Source organism: Branchiostoma belcheri, unplaced genomic scaffold (genome assembly GCF_001625305.1).
Source record: "Branchiostoma belcheri isolate BF01 breed outbred unplaced genomic scaffold, Haploidv18h27 scaffold29, whole genome shotgun sequence".
NCBI lineage: Eukaryota > Metazoa > Chordata > Leptocardii > Amphioxiformes > Branchiostomatidae > Branchiostoma > Branchiostoma belcheri.
In genome coordinates, this window is record NW_017803898.1 from 1360391 (window position 1) to 1383237 (window position 22847).

Here is a 22847-nt window from a genome sequence, read left to right on the forward strand (position 1 = left end):
AAAGAAAAAAAAACTTCTGAAAGAAAAAAAACTTCTGTAAGAAAAAAAACTGAAAGAAAAAACTTCTGAAAGAAAAAAAAATTCTGAAAGAAAAACTGAAACACTTCTGAAGAAAAAACTTCTGAAGAAAAAACTTCCTTCTGAAGAAAAAATCTTCTGAAGAAAAAAAATTATTCAGCACAAAGTTTTGATTAGTTTCCATCCCATTGTTTTCCTAAAAATCAATAATGTGATTTTATCAATTTTAAACGCCCTAAAATTAGCTAAATCGGCGCTTTAGGGTGATTGCGTAATATGCGTGCATTATGACCTTTGACTTTTTACGGGTCATGCAGCTCTGTGCCGGCCGCCCTCCCACCCCTCGGCGTGCGTTTTATGGGAAAATTTCTACCTTTTTAGGGGTTTCGGGACCTAAAAAACTAACACCAGAGGGAAAATAAACCACATACGTTATTTTTATGGTAAATATCGCTAAAATGGACCACGCATTTTTCTTCCGCGTTACCGATTTTTAAAAAGGCCTCGCCATGTGCTTCACGCCGATAGCGACTCGCCTTCCCCCGTCCGGTTTTGTGAGCAAATTTCTGCTTTTTCAGACGTTTTGGAACTTAAAAACCGACAGCAGGCGAAAAATAAACAATATACTTTATTTTCATGGGAAATGCCGCTATACTGGCCCAGACATTTATCTGTTGCGTTAACCGAATTTTGCGGCCGCCACATGCTCATGGTGCGGTACGGTAGGGAATTTTCCACGGCTAGTTCGTAAACGCATCGGCTTTATAAACTTATTTTCGGGGTCGAGGGCTTTGTTTTACAAACCAATCAGACAATTAGCGTTGTTTACATGACTTAAAAACGCTAGCGGGGCGCCCGATGTTCCACCAATGACAGCTATTCTCTCGGTAGCGTCGTGCGAAATGGTCATTGTTTACTCGTTTATCGCCCATTCACAAGTTTCAGAAACAATGCCGACGGGAAAATGGACGCCACTCGCGTCAAGATTTCGATGTTTTTTGCCTATTTATCCGCGAAAATACGAAGAGAAGACGACCCTTAATTTGAAAATTTTGGGAGTGGCGCTAGAAATTTTGGGAGTGGCGCACCGCCGTTGCACCATTGCCTGGGGAGACCCCTGATGTTGGTTCTTGGATTTAGGAAGATAATGCTGAAGAGAAATTCAAGCATGAAAACAGAGTCAAAGAAGAAGAACAAGTATAATATTATACATACTTCACATCATCACGCAACAGAACCATTTCTGTAGTCATCGCAAGCCTCGGCTTCTGGTTGGAGCGTACCACATTCCTGATGACCTCAGAACTCCCAGGATCCTCCCTGACCAGGGTATGATCCAAGATGGCTGCCGTGTCATCTGAGGTCAGCAGGTTGAAGCGGATGTGAGGGAGGATGCTGGGTAGGTGCTGCAGTCTGCAGGGAACAAGGTGAAGTGAGAGATTTGGGTCATATTTTTCATCTCTGCAGAAAATTCTGGCATGTCTAATCATTTGGCAAACAATCAAAAATCAACATCCACGTGCTTGTTATCAATATCAGCCCAGAAAAGAACAAGAAACAGTCCTGTCTTCAAATACAGAGTTATCAACCAAGAATTGAGGTGTTCAAAAACTCGTATTTCCCCAGAACTATCGTAGACTGGAACTCGTTGCCACCAAGCACAGTAGGGGCATCATCACTAGCAAGGTTTAAACAAGTCCTGCTACTGTAATTCCTGATTTGTTCACTGTACTGATAAGTTCACTGTTTTCACTGTCTCTTGTGTAAAGTGAACTTATCATTACAGTTAACAAATAATTCCTGGACTTTCTTTTTCCTGCACTTGTCACCACCGTGAACATATAGTTACGTGAACATGTCCATTTTTCTCAGACCGTGAAATTTTGCTACCGTGAACATAAAGTGAATTACAGTATTAAATGTGCAAAGATTGAGTGTAACAAGTCGTTCGGTGTGATATAGCTAGCTGCTGCCGCGCCGTGTGCCTGCAAAGCTGGTGTGTTACGCCGAAGGGTGGTTATATCGGCTATACAGATACAGGTTCCTTCAGTAGTAATATTATGTAATTATCAACTAATTTCATCAATGAAAGATATCTATATTAGTGCTGCCCACCTGTCCTCCCTGCTGTGCTGCACCCATCTCACCACAGCCTCCCACACTCTGGTCTCCTCTTTAACCTCCAGCTCATCCTGGCTGATGATCTCAGTCAGCTGATCCACACTCAGGCTGCAGAACTCATCACTGGAGGAAACCTGTGGAGATGTGACGTAATTGGCTATTCAAATTATATACCTGTTTCCATGGTAACTGGTGTTAGGTTACATAATGTTGCAATTCTATAGCAGGAGGGATTTAGACTCCTGTCACCATATGTGTGAATGTGTATGAGTAAGAGAAAGTAAACATTATGCATTTTCTCGGCAAATCTTTTTAGTTGGTTTCTACCATTCATATCATTACGTGAAAAATTATTTTATTTAAGTGCTGATCACACTAAAAGAAGACCAACCTCCACAAAATGCTGGCATATATACTGCAGACAAGAGTTCAGAACAGCATCCACCGTGAAGACATCAGCAAACTTGTACAGGTCCACACAGGTGGAGTGCTCCACGTTCATGTCCATGTAGCTGCTGCAGGTGTCTCTCACATAGTCCAGCTGCAGGAGGTCGGCTGCCTGGTACAGGGGCTGCACTCTGTCCAGAGACACGTGGAGGGTTCCCGAGTAGATGTAACTCAGGATCTCCTCAAACATGTCTGCATCCAAACCCTGTAGCATCAAAGCAAACAATAAATAAATTTTCGAATATATCATTGAGTTACTAGTTCTACAAAGAGATGTTTCTTTGTGCCAAAAACAGTTACTCAAGCAACTGGATATGATTTTCTGTATCTGTATAGCCGATATAACCGCCCTTCGGCGTAACACACCAGCTTCGAAGACACGCGGCGCGGCGGCAGCTGGCTACAATTGACACCGATGGACTTGTTCTGATGATAATGCCCCTATTGTACTTGGTGACAGCGAGTTCCACTCTGCGATAGTTGTAGGAAAGAAACGGTCAGGCCAAGGTTTGATTTTTTTTTAAATGCCGATTGTATTTGACAAAAAAACATCTTATCAAGACACTTGTTTGAAGCAAGGTGTTTTGTGGTCTTGTTGTAACACTTTAAACGTTCTGACAACCCTACATTGTACCTGTAAAACGACCGTGTTCTGCCGACTTTCCGCCATGTCACTTGTAAACATGGCTCTGAAGTAGGGGCTGGCCGCGGACAGAACAAGGCGATGGCAGGGAAACCGCCGGCCCTCGACTTCAAGGACGACATCCTGCAGTTCCCCTTCCTTCTGTAAGTCACCCACAGCTCCGAGAAACCCGTGCTGATAGCTCTCGTCTTGGTAGGAACGAGGACGAACTGAGCTGGCGTGGGTTTCTTGGTCCGCGGCAGCCATGTTGATGATGATGAGGGTGCTGTACCTCCCGAAGGGAACTGTATGCGTACTTTGATTACCCACATAATGTAGCGAGATGGATTAATAACCGATATCGATATTAGCTGTACCTGGGGGAACTGCTTTGTAGAAAACCGCATCCAAATATCTAACATTCTCTAGGCAGTCCTCCTGAGTCCAAGAAGTCAATGTACAACTTAATATATATGTATATCTACATCTTGATTGTATAGTAACAAGAATTCCGTACTTCAGTTTCCGAGTGAACTGGTAAGCTGCTAGCCCCCTAACGGTTGACCAGCTGCCGAAATTTTGTTAACTAGTATATAATACCAATAGAAAAATAGGTTGAAGTGGTGTCAGTTGTCACCCCCTTTGTCTATCTTGTTGGAAATCTGCCAGTGATTTTTTCACTGTTATAGAGTTGACTTGACACTGAGTGGCCTGCAGAACTCAGGGCAGTTTCGTCGCTTAAATCTATTGCTTTGATTCCACTTTTGCAAAAAAGTAGAAAAATATCTCTGAATCACAGTTAAAATATCAACTTCACTATACAGTGTAATTTATTGACGATATGACACAGAACTGTAATTGTATTTAACGACCAAAACATTAGTAAAAAATAAGGCACAACTTATCATTGAAAATATTTTATTGATGATCAATGTTAAAAGTTCAAACTTTCGTATTACATATGTTACTTTTTGCCATTTCATCATTAAATGTAAGGCAGACGTGGAATGAACATTGTGAAATGGTTGCAAAAATAATTCTAAACAAATCATTGTGTCAATATTGTGTCAAATAAAGAAACATTTACAATACATGTCACAGTCATGCATATCAGTATATGGTCATTTTGTTCAAGTCACAGATTTATAGATTGAAAATGCATGATGTCAAACGCAGATAGCAACTAATACTATATAGACATTGATTAACCATTGGCACCTATGATATCATCTTTCTGATTGGTTTCATTTGACAATGACAAAGGGTAAAAAAAAAACTTTGCTCACACAAAACGAAACAATCATATACATTTGTACAAAGGTAGCCCTAGAGTCCTTGATATGTACATGTCGAAAAGTAATCCTCTTCGGTCGGCTAGTTGTCTTCTTTCATCCATACGTCTCTCTGGACATAATTTTTATATGTTTGATAAGATCATGTATGGTAAGTTAGGGAAGGGAAAATGACAGACTGAATACATATGTACATTAAGCCATCCATCTGGATAACAATATGTTCCAGGAAACAACACATTTCATTGTTTTCTACAGCTAGTGTTACATTTTTTAACATTACACTTACTATTCGGTTTTGTTGATGTAAAACAACAAGTACACCTAAAACCTCATCACAAGCTTTGTGCTGTATTCTCTTCTTTAATGTCGATAAGCGCCTGCTTCAGAACCTGTAGAGTGGCTTTATCGGCGTCTCTTGCTAGCCACCTTTCAAGTACTTCTCTGCACTTGCGTTCGGGGCCATGCAATGACTCTGTGACTCGAATAGTTTCGATCTCGCCACGTTTCAAACCCAGTTTGCGAGCCAATTCTTCCCACTTGTAGCTCACGTTTTCGACGACTTTGTCGAAAATAGCTTTCTCGTCAACTAGAAAAGTGTGCAAAAGAGAGACGTTTTTCATCTTGACATTGTCCTCATACATCATGACATTGCAACATTTAGTTGAAAAGGAGAAGAATTGAGAAGAATCCATCTAGATTTAGCCAATGTCATGACAGCCCAATTCAGGAAAGTAAATCAACACCACATATGGACAAAGATGGTTCACAATCTCATGATCACCAAACCTTTTTCGGGATGATATAATGACCAAAACGTTGTAAAGTACATCGTAATGATTTATGTCTTATACGTTTTTTTTAGCAAACTAATATACCGTACATGATCTATTCCACATCTAATTATAATGTATATAATATCTATCTTGTCACGGATGTCGCAAATGCATATTCATGGCAACAAATTTCTCTATTCACAATCGTACAACGGTACAACTATGGCCCACTTTTTGGTGACCGTCTGTCACCTTCCTCATGTTAATGCATAAGCCACTACTTCCTGATACCAACGAAAATCCACACAAATCTCATATTGTGCCTTGTATATCTAGCAGACTAGCAGTACACGTACCTGAAGTGATCGGTGTATCCGGCTGTCCCTCCCTTGTGGGTGTTGAATGACCACTGTCAGTTCCATCGGCTTGTCCCCTGTAGCGACCTGGATAAAGACAGTATTCGCTCCGTAAATACTGACAACGTGGGAGACAGAATTTTATAAACTTAGATTATCATGTTTGTTTTTTCTTTAGATCGAAATCCACATTACCCCTATTAATTACTCGTCTGATACGAAAATAATACGTTGCAATAGCCAGACTTTATTTCACACGCTCATCAACATCAGAAACAGCCTCAATCTGTCAAAGCTAGATGATGGATTTAGTCATGGTTGGTCCCCATATCTTCTTTGATGACCTTATAAGCCTATTCTTGAGCGAGTTTCTACCACATTTGTACGGGTGCCTAATGTATGTATTCCTTCTTCACATTCTGCAATTAATAACGAGGGCGTTTTATCTGTTACACCGAACGTACCAAGTATCAGGTCTAAAATAGGTGTGTTCCTGTCGGTCTCCTCCAGAAGTTGCAAGTGCAGCCGGGTGGGAGTTTCAAGCCAGAGGTCTTGGCTAACTTCAACCCGGAACGATGCGTACACTATGTTAGTGTCGATGGTGTCTTCGAAGGTAAGGAACTGAAAACCAATGGTAGACACAATAATTGATATGTGGTATTGAACATGGTTGAATTAGAGCTGATTTCTGAAGAGGGCAGTGGTGCTTTCCATAAGTCCTGGCATTTGTATATATTTGAATACATGCAAACATACAAAGCTTTGATTTAATCATGGGTAAATTTGGTTCGTCGCTCGATCGGTCTTGTCACATATCACAGTAACTCACACATGTACACCTCAGCTTAAATTAAAGAATCAAATACATCATCAGATGAAAGTGGTACGTAAATGTTTCAGATATGACTAGCCTTACGCAGTTTGTATCAAATGCAAAACAAGTGAGTAGGAAATTTTCACAAGCCACATGGAAAAAAAATTGCAGGATGTAAAATGGCTTACAAACCTTTGGAGATATTTTCACCTCAATGTCTTCACCATTTATAACATTCCCTTCCAGATAGTATTTAAGACCTCTGTATAGTTGGCAGGGCATGGTGTCACAGAGTTTATAGTCCAAGTCCTCTTCGTCCAGCTTGGTGGCCTACATGTGCGGTTAAAACTTTATCAATTACATGTGAGAAATACAATGGCACAAACTTTCAGTTATCATCATCCGCATGAAAGCCTCAGGAAAAAATATTTCTAAACCGGGGGCCGGCCTGGCTGCTTTTTCTTAGCCAAAGATAAACAATTCATATCAACAATGTACACAAGTCATTACCATAATTAGTTTTGCTTGTTTTGTTCCTTTTTTTTTTTTTTACTTGCCCTCCCGCAAACTACTAGCTCTCTCAGGTTGGATCTGGTGGGAATCGTGACATAACATTAGCGCTATAGAGCATAAGATAATAAACGGTAGTACCCACCTTTATCACAGTCTTGTGGTTGGAGACGAGGTACACTTTCAGTTTGGAAAGGTCTGAGTTGTCCATGGAGCGAAATGCCATCAGTAAGCCGCTCCGCCTTAAGTTTGATACTTCTCTTGTCCTTCCAACCACCCCGAACAGACTGCCTCTCTTGAACCTGGTGACCGCGTGGGAGGGGGTGAGTTCTGTAACCGGCAGCAACTCGGCGGAATCTCCCACCACGTGCACCACTTGGAGGTCTTCTCTGGTGATTTCTAAAGTAGGTTGTATATAAACAATAATGATTTAGCATTTTAGTAACATTGTTCTAGGTACTGAATTGGAAATAAACATAGTGGGAAAGCAATTTCTAGCAAACAATTTATATTTCGTACCTGAGGCATCATCTATGTACAATACATGAGGCAGCAGGATGTCGACCGGCCCCTCAACGACCTGACACTTGATGGAGAAGAAAGGGCCCACAGGCATCCATTCCTGTTCCTGTTCCTGCGACCAAGTGTGGTCAGACCAGTTCGCACTCTTGTAGGTCACGTGTAGCGGGTAGGGCGTCACCACGCCCAGGTCGGTCCGTCTGCACAGGTACTTCCCTTCACCTGGCAGGGGGATGCACCTGAAGAGATAAGCGCATTGTAATCTTTGCAATACTACTATAGACTAAGTGTTGGTGCAAGGACTTGTAGGTTTTGACGAATTTGATAAGCGTCAACTTAAAAAGGTGACTCACCAGCGTTTGTCTTCGGTCAACTCTGGATCGACCTCTTGAAACTGCATATCCTCCCGGTATTCCTGAATTACATAAGATACATGGCACATGTTAAGCTGCTTTTCAGATGGTTTGATAAAAGCACAAGCCATAATTTTTTCCTCTCTATATAAAGTAGGCTTAAGTATCAGACGGAAAAGATTGTGAACTAACTTTGTATATCCCATGTACAACTGCAGCCAAGTCCAGTTTGCCGATTGCCTTCTGTGTTTCTTCCAACTGCATCAGGTAGTGGAGCGGTCCATTCACGGTCTTGGGGAACCAATGCTCCATCAGATAGAGCGCCTGCTTGGCGCCGTCCTTGCGGACATGGTGCAGAAATATTTCTGTCCAACAAAATGTGTTTAATTCGAGTACCTCATATCGAATGCAACGACAAGAAAAACGCCATGGTTATGAATTTTTGAGACTTTTCAACTTATTGATCATGAAAAACAACCATAACGAACATTTCATGATTTTCCATAGGTATGCAGGTCAACAAAATGGTAGAAAAACTTAATACTCATCATATATACCTAGAGTCCGAAATTTCAGACATACGTTAGATATGAAAGCATACTAGTAATTAATGAAAATAAAAAAGCAATGACTTGCTCATAAGAATTACCTGTAAGATGAGATTGGTGGCTGTCATCCATCCAAACAGAGTGGAACGTCATAGGTATTCTAGTGAAGAGAATGTACATGTAAGGTTGATAGTCATTTCATATCAATTTTAGCTTGTTTACTTTCATATTTTCAGTGCAATTGATAAAAGAAGCAAACAAATTCAAAGAAGAAAAGGCAACATTGATGTTTAGTTATTATTGACATTTTGACCTCTCTTACCCCAAAAGCTGCGTCAGTGTCTGACATTCTGCCGGCAATGTTTGGAATGTGGGCTCTCCTTCGCCCTCTTGTTTTGTAGAGCGACAGAGCTCGTACTTGATCCAAGGGATCCACTTCTCTTTGATCTCTGACAAGGCGCCACTGAGGAACTCCATGATACACAGACCTTGCGTGAAGACGTTAGAAGACGACAGAAGCTCCACCTTGATGTAGTGGTTCACTTTGGTGATGACGAAATTTTGATTGCTGTCATCTGTAGAAAAGCGCGCACATCCGGCATACACGGTAGACTCTTCCAGTCCGAATCTACGTGCACACAAGGCCTGTAGCTGGCAGAACATGTCACCAGCGCCGGGTAGAAACTTGTCGCTGAACACGAAGTAGAGTGCCTCTGGACAAACAACCATTTTGTTGGGATACAACATGGCATTGTCCCTTTTGCAGTTGAGAAGTGCAGGCACGAGATACATCTCTTCTGGCAGAGACTCGTCACTAGTATCGCTGATAGGTGTGGCGTTGCAGAGCATACAGTACTTTTCCAGAAGCGCCTTCAGATATTCCTTGTGTCGTAGCAGAAATGGTTTGCCTGACCGCAGATCTTCCCAGATTCTTGTCAGGAAGTTGTCGCTGAGGATTCCTTTCTGTGTCAGCCTCTCCCACATCTTTGTCACCTCTGGATTCCCCTGCCCGTACTGCTGGTACATTGGGGCTGCGGTGATGGTTTTAAAGACGTCTATCAGCACCTGCGGCTGCAGGGTGACTTCGTCACGGAGACGGGGCTCGTCAAAAAAGATTAGGTCACCTCGATCATGAAGGAAAGTCAGAACCATGGTGATCTTGCTCTTGTCTGTGTCAGGATCTCGAGCCCATTTCGCGACATCCTGGAACTTGCAAACTGGATCCCCGTTCAGATCTTTGATCTTAGTCTGCAGTCTGGATATGAGATGAAGCCACGACCAAGGGATTGATTCTACCATATGGGGCTGGCTTCTTACCACTCTCAGGAAGTAACGTCGAACATAGGATACAGAGTGTTTATCAGTGTTATCCACCACGAATATGTCTGGCAAAACTAGCTCTTCTATGCCCTTCTTGCGGATGAGTCTGCGTATTTTCCTTTTGTACTCCGTGATGCATCTCTGTGAATCGGCATGTGATTTTTTGATAAAGTTAATATAGAACAGTCCACTTTGGGATGGGAGATGGGATGGGATGAAATATGCTATATTTGCTCCCTAGTAAGTGTCAGCCTGGCAAAGTTTCTAGTTTACCATATTTTGTTTATTCAGCTTTTTTAGATAGGCTATGCTGGCGCTTTGATTAGTCGTACCAGACTAGAGGACATTGTCTGACAAAAATAGAAAACGTTTACCTTTTAAACACCCAAAAGCGAAACCTTGGTAGATCGAAATGCGTCCTTACTAAATCATAATATGAACTAGGCAAAATTACGAGAAATACATTTTACCTTAGAGACCTTGTCCTTATGTGTGAGGACGATGAGGACCTGTGGCTGTGTTGTGGCTTTATCTGCCCGTTGTCTAGTGGCATGTTGTAGTGTGTGAGATCGTATCGAGTTAAGTGAGTAGTCCAGGTAATCTAGATAACGACAAATTGATGACAGAGATGAGTTATACATGTACTGTAGGTAGTTGTTGCAGCAGAGACATGACAAGGATTTAGCCTGTCTGCCACATCCCCAGGACTTGGTAGAGACTCTTATCTTGTCAGCTTTTACATTGGCTTTCAATTAGTGCATTCTATTTTAACATCAATCTCAAATCTCATATGTGGCCTTACCACTTTTAAACAGAACATTCAAGTGACCGTTATAGATCGTATCAGACCGCGGTCATCTTGAATAAAATTGTTTGAATTGCTTGCACTAGAGTATTGCACGTACCAACTTTTATCCTCAGTCTTCAGTCTTCCTATTGCAGGCTGATGTCATTTTCAGTAAAACAATTAGGATGATGAAATGTATTTTACTTGCCTCCTCCTGTCCTTAAGTTGTTCACAGATGCCATGTAGTCCAGGTCCGATACAGGGTCTGACAGTTTCTGCAGCAGAGACATGACGAGGATGTAGATTCCCTGGAATGTACTCAAGCGTTGGGGGGACTCGTAGCAAGTGGCATGACCGCTGAACTCCAAGAAAGACAAACTTGGGTTTTCAGCAGTTCTGAGTTCATCCTCCACCGAAAAACCTACATCTCGTCCCCTTTTTCTCTTCACAGTCCCCAGAAAACCGCCAGGAATGGCCGATGGTCGCACTAATGAAGTATATCCTGAATCTAGAGGAAGAATATATGGTTTGTGGAATCAATGCCTGCAACATCGCATGCAAGACTTACGACAAGAACGAAAACGACTCACCAAAACTTAAATCACCAACCAGGTCATGACAATGATCAAAATAGTAAGGGCACCATTGCCATACCTGGTGACTTCTCCCGTAACTTGGTTTGGGCATCTGAAGAGATCTGTGGTTCATCAGTGCTCGGTTCGTCAGTTTGTCCCATCAGCCTGTTGATAAGGTAGGTCTTCCCCGATCTGATCTGACCCATCACTGGAACTCGTTTTCTGTATAAAGGCAGCGACAGCGCCTCCTCGCTGCAAGATTCTGTATACGACTTCGCCATTTTTGGACCTTGGTCTTTAATTGAAGTCGGGAGCAGCTCTAAGAGAGATTTGGGATGAATGTGATTAAGTACGTACCTGGGTTGGTTGTGTTTGAAAAACCGGCATTGACCCAAGACACCGTGCCCAAGAGCAAATACGACATATTGACCTCATCTTGAACAGAACTACAGTAGCTACAGCTCGGCCCTGTCTGAACTCTCCCTAACCACACTTTCCCAACGACGGCATGAACTGTGCAGGAAGTATGCTGAGTCACTGCTGAAATCCCCGATCTACAGAAACTGGCTGCCACCATGCCGCGAGACCGTATCAGGCATGACGACCAGGTCCAGCAAACAGCTACAAACTCTCAGACCTAGAACTGTTCGATTTTCTAAGAGCTCGATCTACTTTGTGACAAAGTTATTGAACGATGTGTAAGTTTATGTATACCGGATGTTATATAACGGCTGAGCAAATTTCATATGTATATACAGTATTTGTAAGGCGGCATTGATTTTACATTGTAAGAAGTCGTCAATTCAGCCATTTAGGCTGACACAGACTTTTAACCTGTTTGTTTATGTGTTTATGTGAATAATAATAAACCAGTCATCATCATCTTCCTCCCCAGAAAAATGGACTGTTCCAAACTAACACTTGTACAAAGTAGAACATCCAAATAGCTTCTGCCCAAAGTGAACTAAAGTGCTGCCAAGTCATCTCAGTTACAAATGGAGCCGTCCCAATTTGACCCCAACTGAAAAAGATTGTTTCCCCTATTCGACAATGAACCCTTCCTGTGGCATTCACATATTTCTGTCCCATGCTCTTAGATCTATGTGAATAAAATGATATAAATAAAATTAAAATGGACTTAACTGCCACAAAACGGAATCTTCTGTAATCTCACTAGTCCAAAATTGAATTTAACAAAAAATTCCCCTACTCACAAATTGACCTGACCTTCGGCCCCATTTGCTGATGTAGATCATTCCAAAAATGCCTACACAAACAAAAAATTGGACATTTTCATAATCACCCAAGTCCAAAATCAAATTCTAAAAAAAATGTCGCTATTCAAGAATGGACTCTTCCAGCAACACTACTTTCACACAACGGCCAATCACCAAAGTCCAAAATTCAATTCTAAAAAATGCAAGAATGGACTCTTCTATCAGACCCAATGTAATGTTATGAGCGAAAACACTTCCACACAAAACATGGGATTTTTTATCACCAGTGTATGATTAAAGTGATGTAAAAACTGCGTCAGACATTTTTTTCACACTTTTACAAAGCACCTCCTGAGAATCATAGGGAAGAATTCAACCAAATAGAGATTCAGTACCATTCTATATTGGGGTGTCGCTGCAAGGGTCCATTCCAGAATAGAAGGAACAATCTCTTTTACTTGGGGTCAAATTAGGAAGGCTACGTTTTAGGCGACATTGAATAGACTTGGCAATACTATAGATAAATTTTGGATGACTTTTGGATGAATTTGAGATGACTTGGCAATACTATAGTTAAATTTAGGAATGTTCTTCCGTTCTTCACAGGGATGAGCTTGGAAAAGTCGATTTTCTATAGGAAGGAGATGGAGTGAAATATGCTCTATTTGCTCTTGAGCAAATGTCGGCTTTTCTAGTTGTAAATACAATTATTTAAATTCAAACTAGAAAGGCCGACATTTGCAAGGGAGAAAATGCAAGAGATGGCTTCACCACATCCTCCCGTACCACAAATGGACCTATCCCCTTCTCGCACGAAATGGATTGTTCCTAAATCAACCCTGTCCAAAATGTGAAGTGTTCCAATAGTCTATACCCCAATGCAGCAATGGACTCTTCCAATGTCCTTTGCTGCTGGAACATGTAGATCCATGGTAGAACCCGGTACCTACATTAGGTCTTATTCAGCACATTTATTTTATTGTTCGTTTTTTTGTACTTTGCCATACACTGTACCATGTGAAATTGTCGTGCAATAACGTTCTTCTATAATGTAGCTACCATGTAGGATCTGATATTTTGGGTCAAAACTGCATTGTTTCAAGGAAATTTGATAGTACTCTAGTACTCTAGTGACCATGTTGTTCGATCTCTGTGACCAATGAAGTTTACATTAAACTATAAATGATTACTTTTTTTTATCTTAAAGGTTACATTGAATCAAGGAGGTTTTCCTTGATTGAATTATGTTAGGTACTATTGATGTAAGAAAACAAATTTCAAGAAAATCTACATATTTTGCTTTACTTTAATCCGAAATTAGTGGATTTTGTATATATAAAAGCATTGATATTACCATGTCAAATGCAAAACAACGAGATGAATTCTACGGAAAAATGTCTGGAATATAAAATATCTATATAGCAAAAGAAAATTGAGCTACCTGCATGCTCCAGAGGATGCGATATGATAATTGGACCATGTACATGATATACATGTTCATGTGGATGTGGATGTAGTTCATACAAATCCGTGTCTGAATCTATCTCTGCAAAACAGAAGATATTATAAGAAATTTAGTTAAGGGTCAGTTCTCAATACACTTTTAGTTTCTTTACGATGAAAAAAACTTATGTCTACCACAATCCAGGACCTGTTCGACCTGTTGTGTCTGATTGGGAAAATCTCTTCATGATACAGACGGATATTGGGTCGCTAGACTTCTGTTGCCATTGGCAACAGCTAAAACGTGAGGTCTATTTAGGGTCCGCCAGTTTGATTTTTGTAAATACAGTCATTGTATGTCAACATAAAACCCTGAAACTAGTATAAAAGATTCCATCTTTTTTTTCACAGTGGAAATCTAACGGGTATGGCATCTCCGAACAGTTGTTACATATATGCTATATGTATTGGAGTTATATGATTGAAAACATCTTTAGTTATTGCAGGCTAAAATATTCGGAAACACAGACAAGTACAGATAGACAGACCAGCAACATTTCCTCAATTTTCCACATAATTGTCAAATTCTAGCATGTCCTCATAAATCATACAAATTAGGACCTGATTTGAATAAATTGTGTTTACAGATGTTCACCTTCGCCGAACGTCCAGACTCGGAAAACACCTAAAGACTCGGCTGTCCGCAACTGATCAATCTTGATCAGGGCCGTCTTCAGGTCTTGTAAAGGATCTGTGCTCGTCTTCTTCTGTATCCACCTTCGAAGCATTTCCCGGCATTTGTCGTCAGGGCCAGGATATCGCAGGTCATGTAGAATTGCTTTGATCTTGCCACGTTTGAACCCCAGTTCACGGGCCAATTCCCTCCACTTGTAGCTCACGTTGTCTACGACTGTGTCGATACAGCTCTCCATGTTAACTAGATCAAGCATAAATGATTCACCACAGTTACTCATGATGTCTTCAGCCAGGATTTACAGATTTACAAAAAGATCTGATGGAAAATATGAATGGCACATCTTTACTATTATTTTTCACTAACTTTCACAAGCAGTACCTTCAGAAAATGGTGTCTTTTGCAGGGGCTTTTGCAGACCATTACCCCACCCCAAGGCCCACACCATATATTGATTGTTGCAAATGTACAATTATTTCAACATATAAGCCAGAGATTATGTAAAGTTTCAGTTTTTTTATAGTTGTATGTTTTATCCCAAAAGCGCGTTGTTGTAAGGGAATTTTTCTGAGACAATACCCGAGTAAACATACACTTAACTTGGACTTTGATTAATGATCATGATAATGATGTAATTTACCAATTACCCTATTCAGACGGGGGGGCTAGCTTTTAAGGGGCCTAAAATATATCTGGAAACAATTTCATATTAATAAGATAAGTTAATAGGTTTCTGACAGGCAGTCTTGGGAAAATTCAGTAATTTTGGTTTAAATTTGGGTTTTGTGTTTAATTATACGTCATTTCTAGCATTGATAACATCTCATATAATCATCTGTAATTTATACAATTAACTAGAAAGGCCGACATTTGCTCGGGAGCAAATGCAGAAGATGGCTACACCACACCCCCCGTACCAAAAATAGACCTATCCCCCTCCCGCACAAATGGAGTGTTCCTAAATGAACCCCGCCAAAATATGAAGTGTTGAAAAAGTCACCTTCTGCTGTTGGAACATGTATATAGTATAGAACCCTGGTAGAACCCGAGTGTTCTATTTAGAACTGTACAGCCACAAAGCCCTATTTCACACAGCTTTGAAGTGCTGTATGTCAAAAGTGTGAATAACATTCTTTGGGCATGTGTCCAAGGTATTCTCACACCAAATTGCAGGTCATTCGGATTAAATTTTAGGTCACAGTAGCTAAAAATGTATATTTTTGTCCGAAAATAGCCAAAAAGCCCTATTTTACACAATTCTAAAGTGGCGTATGTCAAAAGCGACAGATGGCGCTTTCTCACACCGTACTGGTACCGTACATTAGTAAACAAGAGTTCCGAGATCTCAAACCTCCATGACATATGGGCTTGATATGTAAAAGTAAATTTATTCTTTAATTATGCAAATGACCTCTGCATTAACATAATATATGCATCGTAATGTTAACTTTTGATTAACTTACAGATGTCCCAAGTATGACATTCCCATCATTCAAGAAATCATAGAATTTTCGCATTAATTATGCAAATTAGATAATCATTTGCATAATTAGTATGCGTTGATGTTCCATCTGCCATAGGTTACATACATTACATGTATGAAAGTACAATTTAGTATAATGTAAAACACTGTAATTATAGAATTTCCTCATTAATTATGCAAATAAAGTCCTCATTTGCATAATTTGCATTTAATCTCTCTCTCAGCTACCTACCTACTAAAAATGATGAAAATACGTTGTTCCTATCTGGACTTATTGGCTTTCAAAGATTTCGTCCGAAGGTCCCCTGCAGTTCCAGAGCAAGCTGCTAGTGGGACCAAACCCACACCACTTATTCCTGACAAGAAAATCTATCTGTCACCAAAAATTCAAGACCATAGCATGTTCAGGACAAAAGATACAGAAACCGGAATTTCTGCTGCAGTACCAAGGTCATCCAACAGGAGGCCCATATTTGACCTTGACCTTCGTCTTCCTAAGACTTACCAGCATACCAAATATGAACAAGAGTTCCGAGATCTCATACCTCCATGAAATATGGGCTTGCTTTGTCCTCAATAATTATGCAAATAACCTCTACATTGACATAATATATGCATAGCGATGGAAACCTTTAAGTAACTTACACATGTTACGAGGTATAAAATTCTCATCATTCACCAGTAAGGATTCACAAAATTTTCACATTAATTATGCAAATTAGGTAATCATTTGCATTATTGGTATCTGTTGATGTTCCGCCTGCCACAGATTAAATACCAGTAGATTACATGTATAGCAGTACCATTATATAAAACACTAATTATAGAATTTCCCCCTTAATTATGCAAATTAAGTCCTCATTTGCATAATTTGCATTTAATCATGTACAACTGTCTCACAGGTACCTACACACCAAAAATGATAAAAATACGTTGTTCCAATCTGGACTTATTGGCTTTGAAAGTTTTTACCAGAAACTAACCTGCAGTTCCAGAACAAGCTGCTAGGGGGCCCAAACTCACGCCACTTATTCCTGACAGGATAAGCTATCTTTCACCAAAAAATCAAGACCATAGCTTGTTCAGGACAAAAGATACAACAACCGGAAGTTATGCTGCAGTACCAAGGTCATCCACCAGGAGGCCCATATTTGACCTTGATCTTTGTCTTTCCAAGACTAACCATCATACCAAATATCATCACAATCCATAAAGGCTGAAGTTATGATGACCACAAAGTTGCGGAAACACACACAGACAGACAGACACACATACATACATACATACAGACAGACAGACACGCCAAAAACAATACCTCCATTTTTCATGGAGGTAATGAATGAATGGTTTATTTCGATACAAACTACACATCGTACAAAACATACAGTAGCAGCTGCATTATCAGCTGAAATGCATTATCAGCTGAAATGATGTATGATTTACATTACATTGTTAAAAAGAATTCCGAGATTTCATACCTCCATGAAACATGGGCTTAATATGTAAATGTAAATTTCTTCTTTAATTATGCAAATTACCTCGATCTGCATAAACATGATATATGCATCATGATGTATGTTAACTTTTGATTAAGTTACAGATGTCCCAAGTATGACATTCCCATCATTCACCATTAAGAAATCATAGAATTTTTGCATAAATTATGCAAATTAGGTCATAATTTGTATAATTAGTATCTGTTGATGTTCTGCCTGCCATAGGTTACATACATTACATGTATGAAAGTAGTATAATGTAAAACGCTGTAATTATAGAATTTCCTAATTAATTATACAAATAAAGTCCTCATTTGCATAATTTGAAATTTTTTAATCATGTACATCTCTCTCTCAGCTACCTACACAACAAAAATTATGAAAATATGTTGTTCTTATCTGGACTTATTGGCTTTTAAACATTTCGCCAGAAAGTGCCCTGCAGTTCCAGAACAAGCTGCTAGGGGGACCAAACTCACACAATTTATTCCTGACAGGATAAGCTATCTGTCACCAAAACATCAAGACCATAGCTTGTTCAGGACAAAAGATACAAAAACCGGAAGTCTACTGCAGTACCAAGGTCATCCACCAGGAGGTCCATATTTGACCTTGACCTTTGTCTTCCTAAGACTTATCAGCATACCAAATATCATCACAATCCATAAAGGCGTTCTGAAGTTATGCTGACCACAAAGTTGCGGAAACACACACACACAGACAGACAGACAGACACACAGACACACAGACAGACATACATACATACATACAGACAGACACACCAAAAACAATACCTCAATTTTTCATGGAGGTAAAAAAAGTTCCACTCAGTGATACTTAGGTAACGTAGCATTAGGCAAACAACCACAAGGGACAACTGTTAAAATCAGCGCAAGATAACGACATTAAGTCTAACTCCAACGCTATAAATCATATTCTCTAAGAAAAACAAGTCACGCATAAATATAAGTATAAATATAAATATAAATATACATGTGTTACTCGAGGACTGTCTTGGGCTGTTCGGCGTTTAACAGGTCCACTAAGAACGGCAATGTGCTCTTCCTATGTCGTTCCGTCCTACATTTAAACTGTGTTATCTGGTGTTTGGATCTGAGGTTTCTGCCATGAAGGCTCACACGTTTTGGGGGAAGCCAGTTAGAGAAGGTCGTTGAGTTTGATATGGAAGTAGCAAACTTCGTACATAGTACCTGGCGTCTGTTGTACAGAGATACAAGTGACAACTGGTTTAATGCCATACCGTAACTAACAAAGTTTGATCCTAGAATAATCCGACAAACTCTTTTCTGTACATTCTCTATCGCACCGGATTGGGCTCTAGTGATACCAGGGTGCCATACTGGGCATGCATATTCGAGGATTGGTCGGATGAAACCACAGAAGATAAGTACCAAGTCTTTAACGTCAAGCCCATGTCTCTAAGTACTCGCAACAAGTACAGCCTACGGCTCCCTTTACTGACCATCATATTAACATGCACGTCCCACTTACGATTAGCCTGTACAATCACACCTAGTATCTTTGCAAACTGTACAACTTCAGACTGTACAACATCATAACAATCCATAAATGCGTTATGAAGTTATGCTGACTACAAATGTGCGGAAACACAAACACACACACACACACACACACACACACACACACAGACGCGCCAAAAACAATATCTCCATTTTTCATGGAGGTAATAATGTTTCTAAATGTAAACCATATTTACATTTAGGGAAACACTGGTGTTAACCGCAGAGATCCATTATATACCATGCAATTCAATTCCATCATCTTACCAGCTGCAGCGGAAGCCATGTTGGCGATATAGTCCAAGTTTGGCAATGATATGTTGCAAAGAAGGAACCTTATGGAACTCCAAGTCACGGAAGACCAGGGTCAAGTGGACAAGGCATTGATAGTGTCTGGAGAAAACGATAACATTAGGATTTGTTTAGACAACGTACAACTCGTATACATGACAGGGTTGAAAGGGGTTATCATAAGGCCAACTTTTGACCAGAAAAGTTAACAAAAATTATACTCCAGGTAAGACATCCAAACAGGTTGCTATTCAAGTCCGTATAGTGCACAAATTGAAGAGGTTTATGGCTAAGAAAGTTTCAAAATCAAGTTTGTTTCAGATCGTTATGAGACGTGGTACAAACGAGGAAGCAAATGATTTCTATAAATTTTGTTGTAACAGACCGGAAATTCTGTTTCGGAATGAATCCTATAGCTATCAGGTTCAACACCGTTTATATACTGTAATGTTACAGCAAGGACCAACGATATAGCAAACAGTAAATACAGGTAGATAGATCCGCCATTAACAAGCCATGTTTCAAGTCCAAGACGTTCTATTTTCAGAGTTGAATGCTGTTTTGTACATATACCAGTCTATGTAACTTCAATATATGTGCCTGATCTAACAGAAAAAAGTCAACTCACCTTATATGTTTAATCTAAGCACTCTGCTTTTGCGTCGTTTTGGACAAATGTAGCAAGCAGTTTTCCTATAGGATCGCTACGCCTAATCCTATAGCTGCAGGGTAGTGGATAACCTTTGACTTTTAGTTGGCGCTGGTAACGGTAACGGTCACGCGACAGGTAACGTGTTTTGTCGATCAGATTACCTGTGTGGTATTGATGGCCTCCAAGAAGGCCCTAAAGCTTGGGTGTATTTGCCAATAGATTTTCCTGAACTGATAAATTCAAAAGGGCACATAATTAGTTATGGAGTTCTTTTAAAAAGTTCACCTGTTGACTAGCTTTCAACAACAGGTTTGGATAGGAACTTAGACAAAGGCTTCAAGTTGAGAAGGGAAGTCGTAGCAACACCCATGTTTACAATCCAAACAAGACAAACAGAGGTGAGTCACCCGATACCTGGCTCATGGCGTCATGGGAAATTTTTCTAGGGTTCAAAGGTAATTTTACCAGCCACCTTACAGAAGTTTGAAACTTGAGTTGAACCCCAACGTCGATCCGTTGTCCCGAAGTTCTTCACAAGGTGTACCAAGAAAGGTGATATATATATACAACAAATCTAGTTATTTCACTTTGTTGCTTTATGCGGAAAATACTTAATATAACCGGAAAAGGTGGCCCCCTCGTTGTCAAAAAGTCAAAGGGTAACTAGCAACATTTTATCGAAACCCATTTTCTTTCATTCGGGAGCAGACTGACGTCTGCAGACGTTTGATTTGTGATTATACAATTTGATACAGAAACTAGTAAAATACAGGGAACATTTTGAACTACGATTGTCCATAGCCAGCTATAGCGTTTTAAAGGTATTGAAACATTTGTCTTCAGGATTGATTGCTGGACGCTTTCCACAAACCTAGATTCTCAGTTAGACGTCAAAGATGGCTACTCAAGGTAAGTGACTTGGTTTCAGAGTTTGAACTACATCAGGATGTAGCAAATATAACTGATGGGTATTCTTCTAGCCCGTTTTGTCGGCCCTAAAGTGAAGTGAATACTTGTTTATGACCTGACCATGTATTGACTACCGATTACGATACGATATCATGTGAATAACCCCGCCTTCATTGAGAAATAGAATAGTTTAGTTGACCTGTAGTTTATCTCAAGTTTTGTTTCCGGGTGTGGGGGAGGGTGGGGGGGAGGTTGGGGGGTCTACAAATAAAAAAGCCCTTCCACTCTTTTCTGAAGGTACTTAGAAATATAATTGTACAGATACGCTCTGTCATTAATATTTTTCCTCCAGATCTTTTTGTAAATCTGTACGTGTTGCCGGCCTGAAGAGATCTTGACTACCTGTTGTTCATTATGCTTGATCTAGTTAACATGAAAGGCTGTATCAAGAAAGTCGTAAGCAGCGTGAGCTACAAGTGGGACGACTTGGCCCGTGAACTGGGGTTGGAACGTGGCGAGATCGAAACAATTCGACGTGACTCGCAATATCCTGGCCCTGACGACAAATGCAGGGAAATTCTTGAAAGGTGGCTAGAAAAGACGACGAGCACAGATCCTTTACGAGACCTGAAGACGGCCCTGATCGACATTCGTGAGCGGCGGACAGCCCAGTCTTTAGGTGTGTCTTCTCAATTATCACCATATCAAAATCAATATTATGATCACTCTTATCACTCCTATACAGACTGAGACAGATGATGTTAGGATTGTTTTCTATGATCCAAACAACTTACAGTAGTTTTATTCTGGACAAAAATACACAATCATATATCATGCATTTTGCCACCCATATTCATATTAAAATGGACCTCTTATATTACGTTTTAGATATAGGAGCGACTGCTACACCGACAGGTGCGAAGGTCTTCGTGTCCCATGCCAGCGAAGACAAGGAGGAGTTCGTAGAGCCGCTTGTCCAGGAGCTCCTTCAACCCAACCGTCTGCAGAAGTCCGACGTCTTCTACGACAAACACAGCCTGAAACCCGGCGACGATCTGTGGACGGAGATCGAGGCAGCTCTCAGGAACCCGGCCTTGAAGTTGTTCGTGTTTGTTATCAGTAGGCACGTGCTCAGTCAGAAGACGTGGCCCAAGTATGAATATGAGTTGGCTCACGCCAGGGGAGTCCGGATTTTCCCAATCTGGCTTGTACGCGAAGAAGATGAGGACTTTTCACAGAAAGTGTCTGAGTATGACACGATGAGGGGGCTTGAAAGGCTTCTCGCTGAGCGCGTCCATGTGAATGAGGTTGAGGAAAAGCTGCCAAGTATCGCTGGTAAAATCATAGCACAGCCACAGCTACAGTGAATCTGGCAAAGCCAAACACCTTTCAGGTGTCTCTAGTTCCACAGGAGCTATCTTGTGGTTTTAAAACTGTATTGCAAGTTTCTTTCATTGTAAAAGTGGCTGCGAGAATATAAGTTATACCTAACTTGAGTTCGCAGTCACTTAGTCCATGTCCTTTCATTTGTATTCATCAGTGTGCTTCGGAATAAAAAGTCAAGAGTGACAATGTAATATGTAATATGAGACATAATTGGTGAGATTACAGTTCAGATAGAGTGGAATTTCCTTTTGATACAGTTGTCAGTATATCACTGTTTCTTCACTGTATCATTCTAGCAAAGGATAATACAAGCTCACCATTGAATGTAATTCATAGCTATTTACATGATACTAATGGTTTTTATTATGGATAGTTTGATACAGATATAATGAATGGGGATGTGCAGATAGTTTTATAAAGCTGTGTAAAGTGGAGTATGTTTCATTGCAATTAGTGTACAGATGTGACCTTCAAGTGCACTTTGTAAAGTTTTATACTCAATGAAATTGATATTGCTGAAAGAAACATGTGAAATTGGTGCCTTAATATGACTGTGAATGTAAACAGGCACACTCATTCAGTTTCATGACTATTAAGCATCAACAAAATAAATAACAAGATTGAGTAAAAACAACATACACTTAAATTCCATGATTGGATTCATTTGTGTTTGTGTA

The 22847-nt window shown here is 40.2% G+C and overlaps 3 protein-coding genes across 3 annotated transcripts in view; 1 reads left to right on the forward strand and 2 right to left on the reverse strand.

The window, feature by feature from the left end:
- The window catches only part of LOC109472924 (kelch repeat and BTB domain-containing protein 2-like), a 4630-nt gene extending 1109 nt beyond the window's left edge, over nucleotides 1-3521 (reverse strand). The window contains exons 1-4 of the mRNA XM_019772789.1: nucleotides 3221-3521; nucleotides 2531-2791; nucleotides 2134-2273; nucleotides 1234-1431 (exon numbers count right to left, since the gene is read on the reverse strand). Of these exons, the coding sequence (XP_019628348.1) occupies nucleotides 1234-1431; nucleotides 2134-2273; nucleotides 2531-2791; nucleotides 3221-3475 (854 nt within the window). The 5' untranslated portion in view covers nucleotides 3476-3521. The remainder of the gene's footprint in view (nucleotides 1-1233; nucleotides 1432-2133; nucleotides 2274-2530; nucleotides 2792-3220) is intronic.
- Nucleotides 3522-4835: 1314 nt separating this feature from the next.
- LOC109472925 lies at nucleotides 4836-11339 on the reverse strand. Its single transcript, XM_019772790.1, has 13 exons — nucleotides 11138-11339; nucleotides 10692-10991; nucleotides 10167-10297; nucleotides 8699-9837; nucleotides 8478-8536; nucleotides 8021-8193; nucleotides 7829-7890; nucleotides 7476-7714; nucleotides 7102-7355; nucleotides 6639-6776; nucleotides 6097-6253; nucleotides 5633-5719; nucleotides 4836-5089 (listed from the first exon to the last, which is right to left on the reverse strand). Exons 1-13 carry the CDS (start codon nucleotides 11337-11339, stop codon nucleotides 4836-4838), a joined length of 3195 nt encoding a protein of 1064 aa, XP_019628349.1.
- A 9859-nt stretch (nucleotides 11340-21198) lies between these two features.
- On the forward strand, nucleotides 21199-22151 carry LOC109472926. The gene is made up of 2 exons (XM_019772792.1): nucleotides 21199-21463; nucleotides 21673-22151. The coding sequence occupies exons 1-2, from the start codon at nucleotides 21199-21201 to the stop codon at nucleotides 22149-22151; spliced, it is 744 nt and encodes a 247-aa protein (XP_019628351.1).
- The last annotated feature ends 696 nt before the right edge of the window (nucleotides 22152-22847 follow it).

What these genes read in the sequence shown, in the direction of transcription:
- LOC109472925 (XM_019772790.1), bottom strand. Translation starts at nt 11,339, where the DNA reads ATGGCGAAGTCGTATACAGAATCTTGCAGCGAGGAGGCGCTGTCGCTG. An exon ending in ATAAGGACAAGGTCTCTAAG is followed by an intron (nt 9,838 to 10,166) that starts GTAAAATGTATT and finishes GCCGATTCACAG; the next exon opens with AGATGCATCACGGAGTACAA. An exon ending in TTGACCGAAGACAAACGCTG is followed by an intron (nt 7,715 to 7,828) that starts GTGAGTCACCTT and finishes TTATCTCTTCAG; the next exon opens with GTGCATCCCCCTGCCAGGTG.
- LOC109472926 (XM_019772792.1), top strand. Translation starts at nt 21,199, where the DNA reads ATGCTTGATCTAGTTAACATGAAAGGCTGTATCAAGAAAGTCGTAAGC. An exon ending in GCGGACAGCCCAGTCTTTAG is followed by an intron (nt 21,464 to 21,672) that starts GTGTGTCTTCTC and finishes ATTACGTTTTAG; the next exon opens with ATATAGGAGCGACTGCTACA.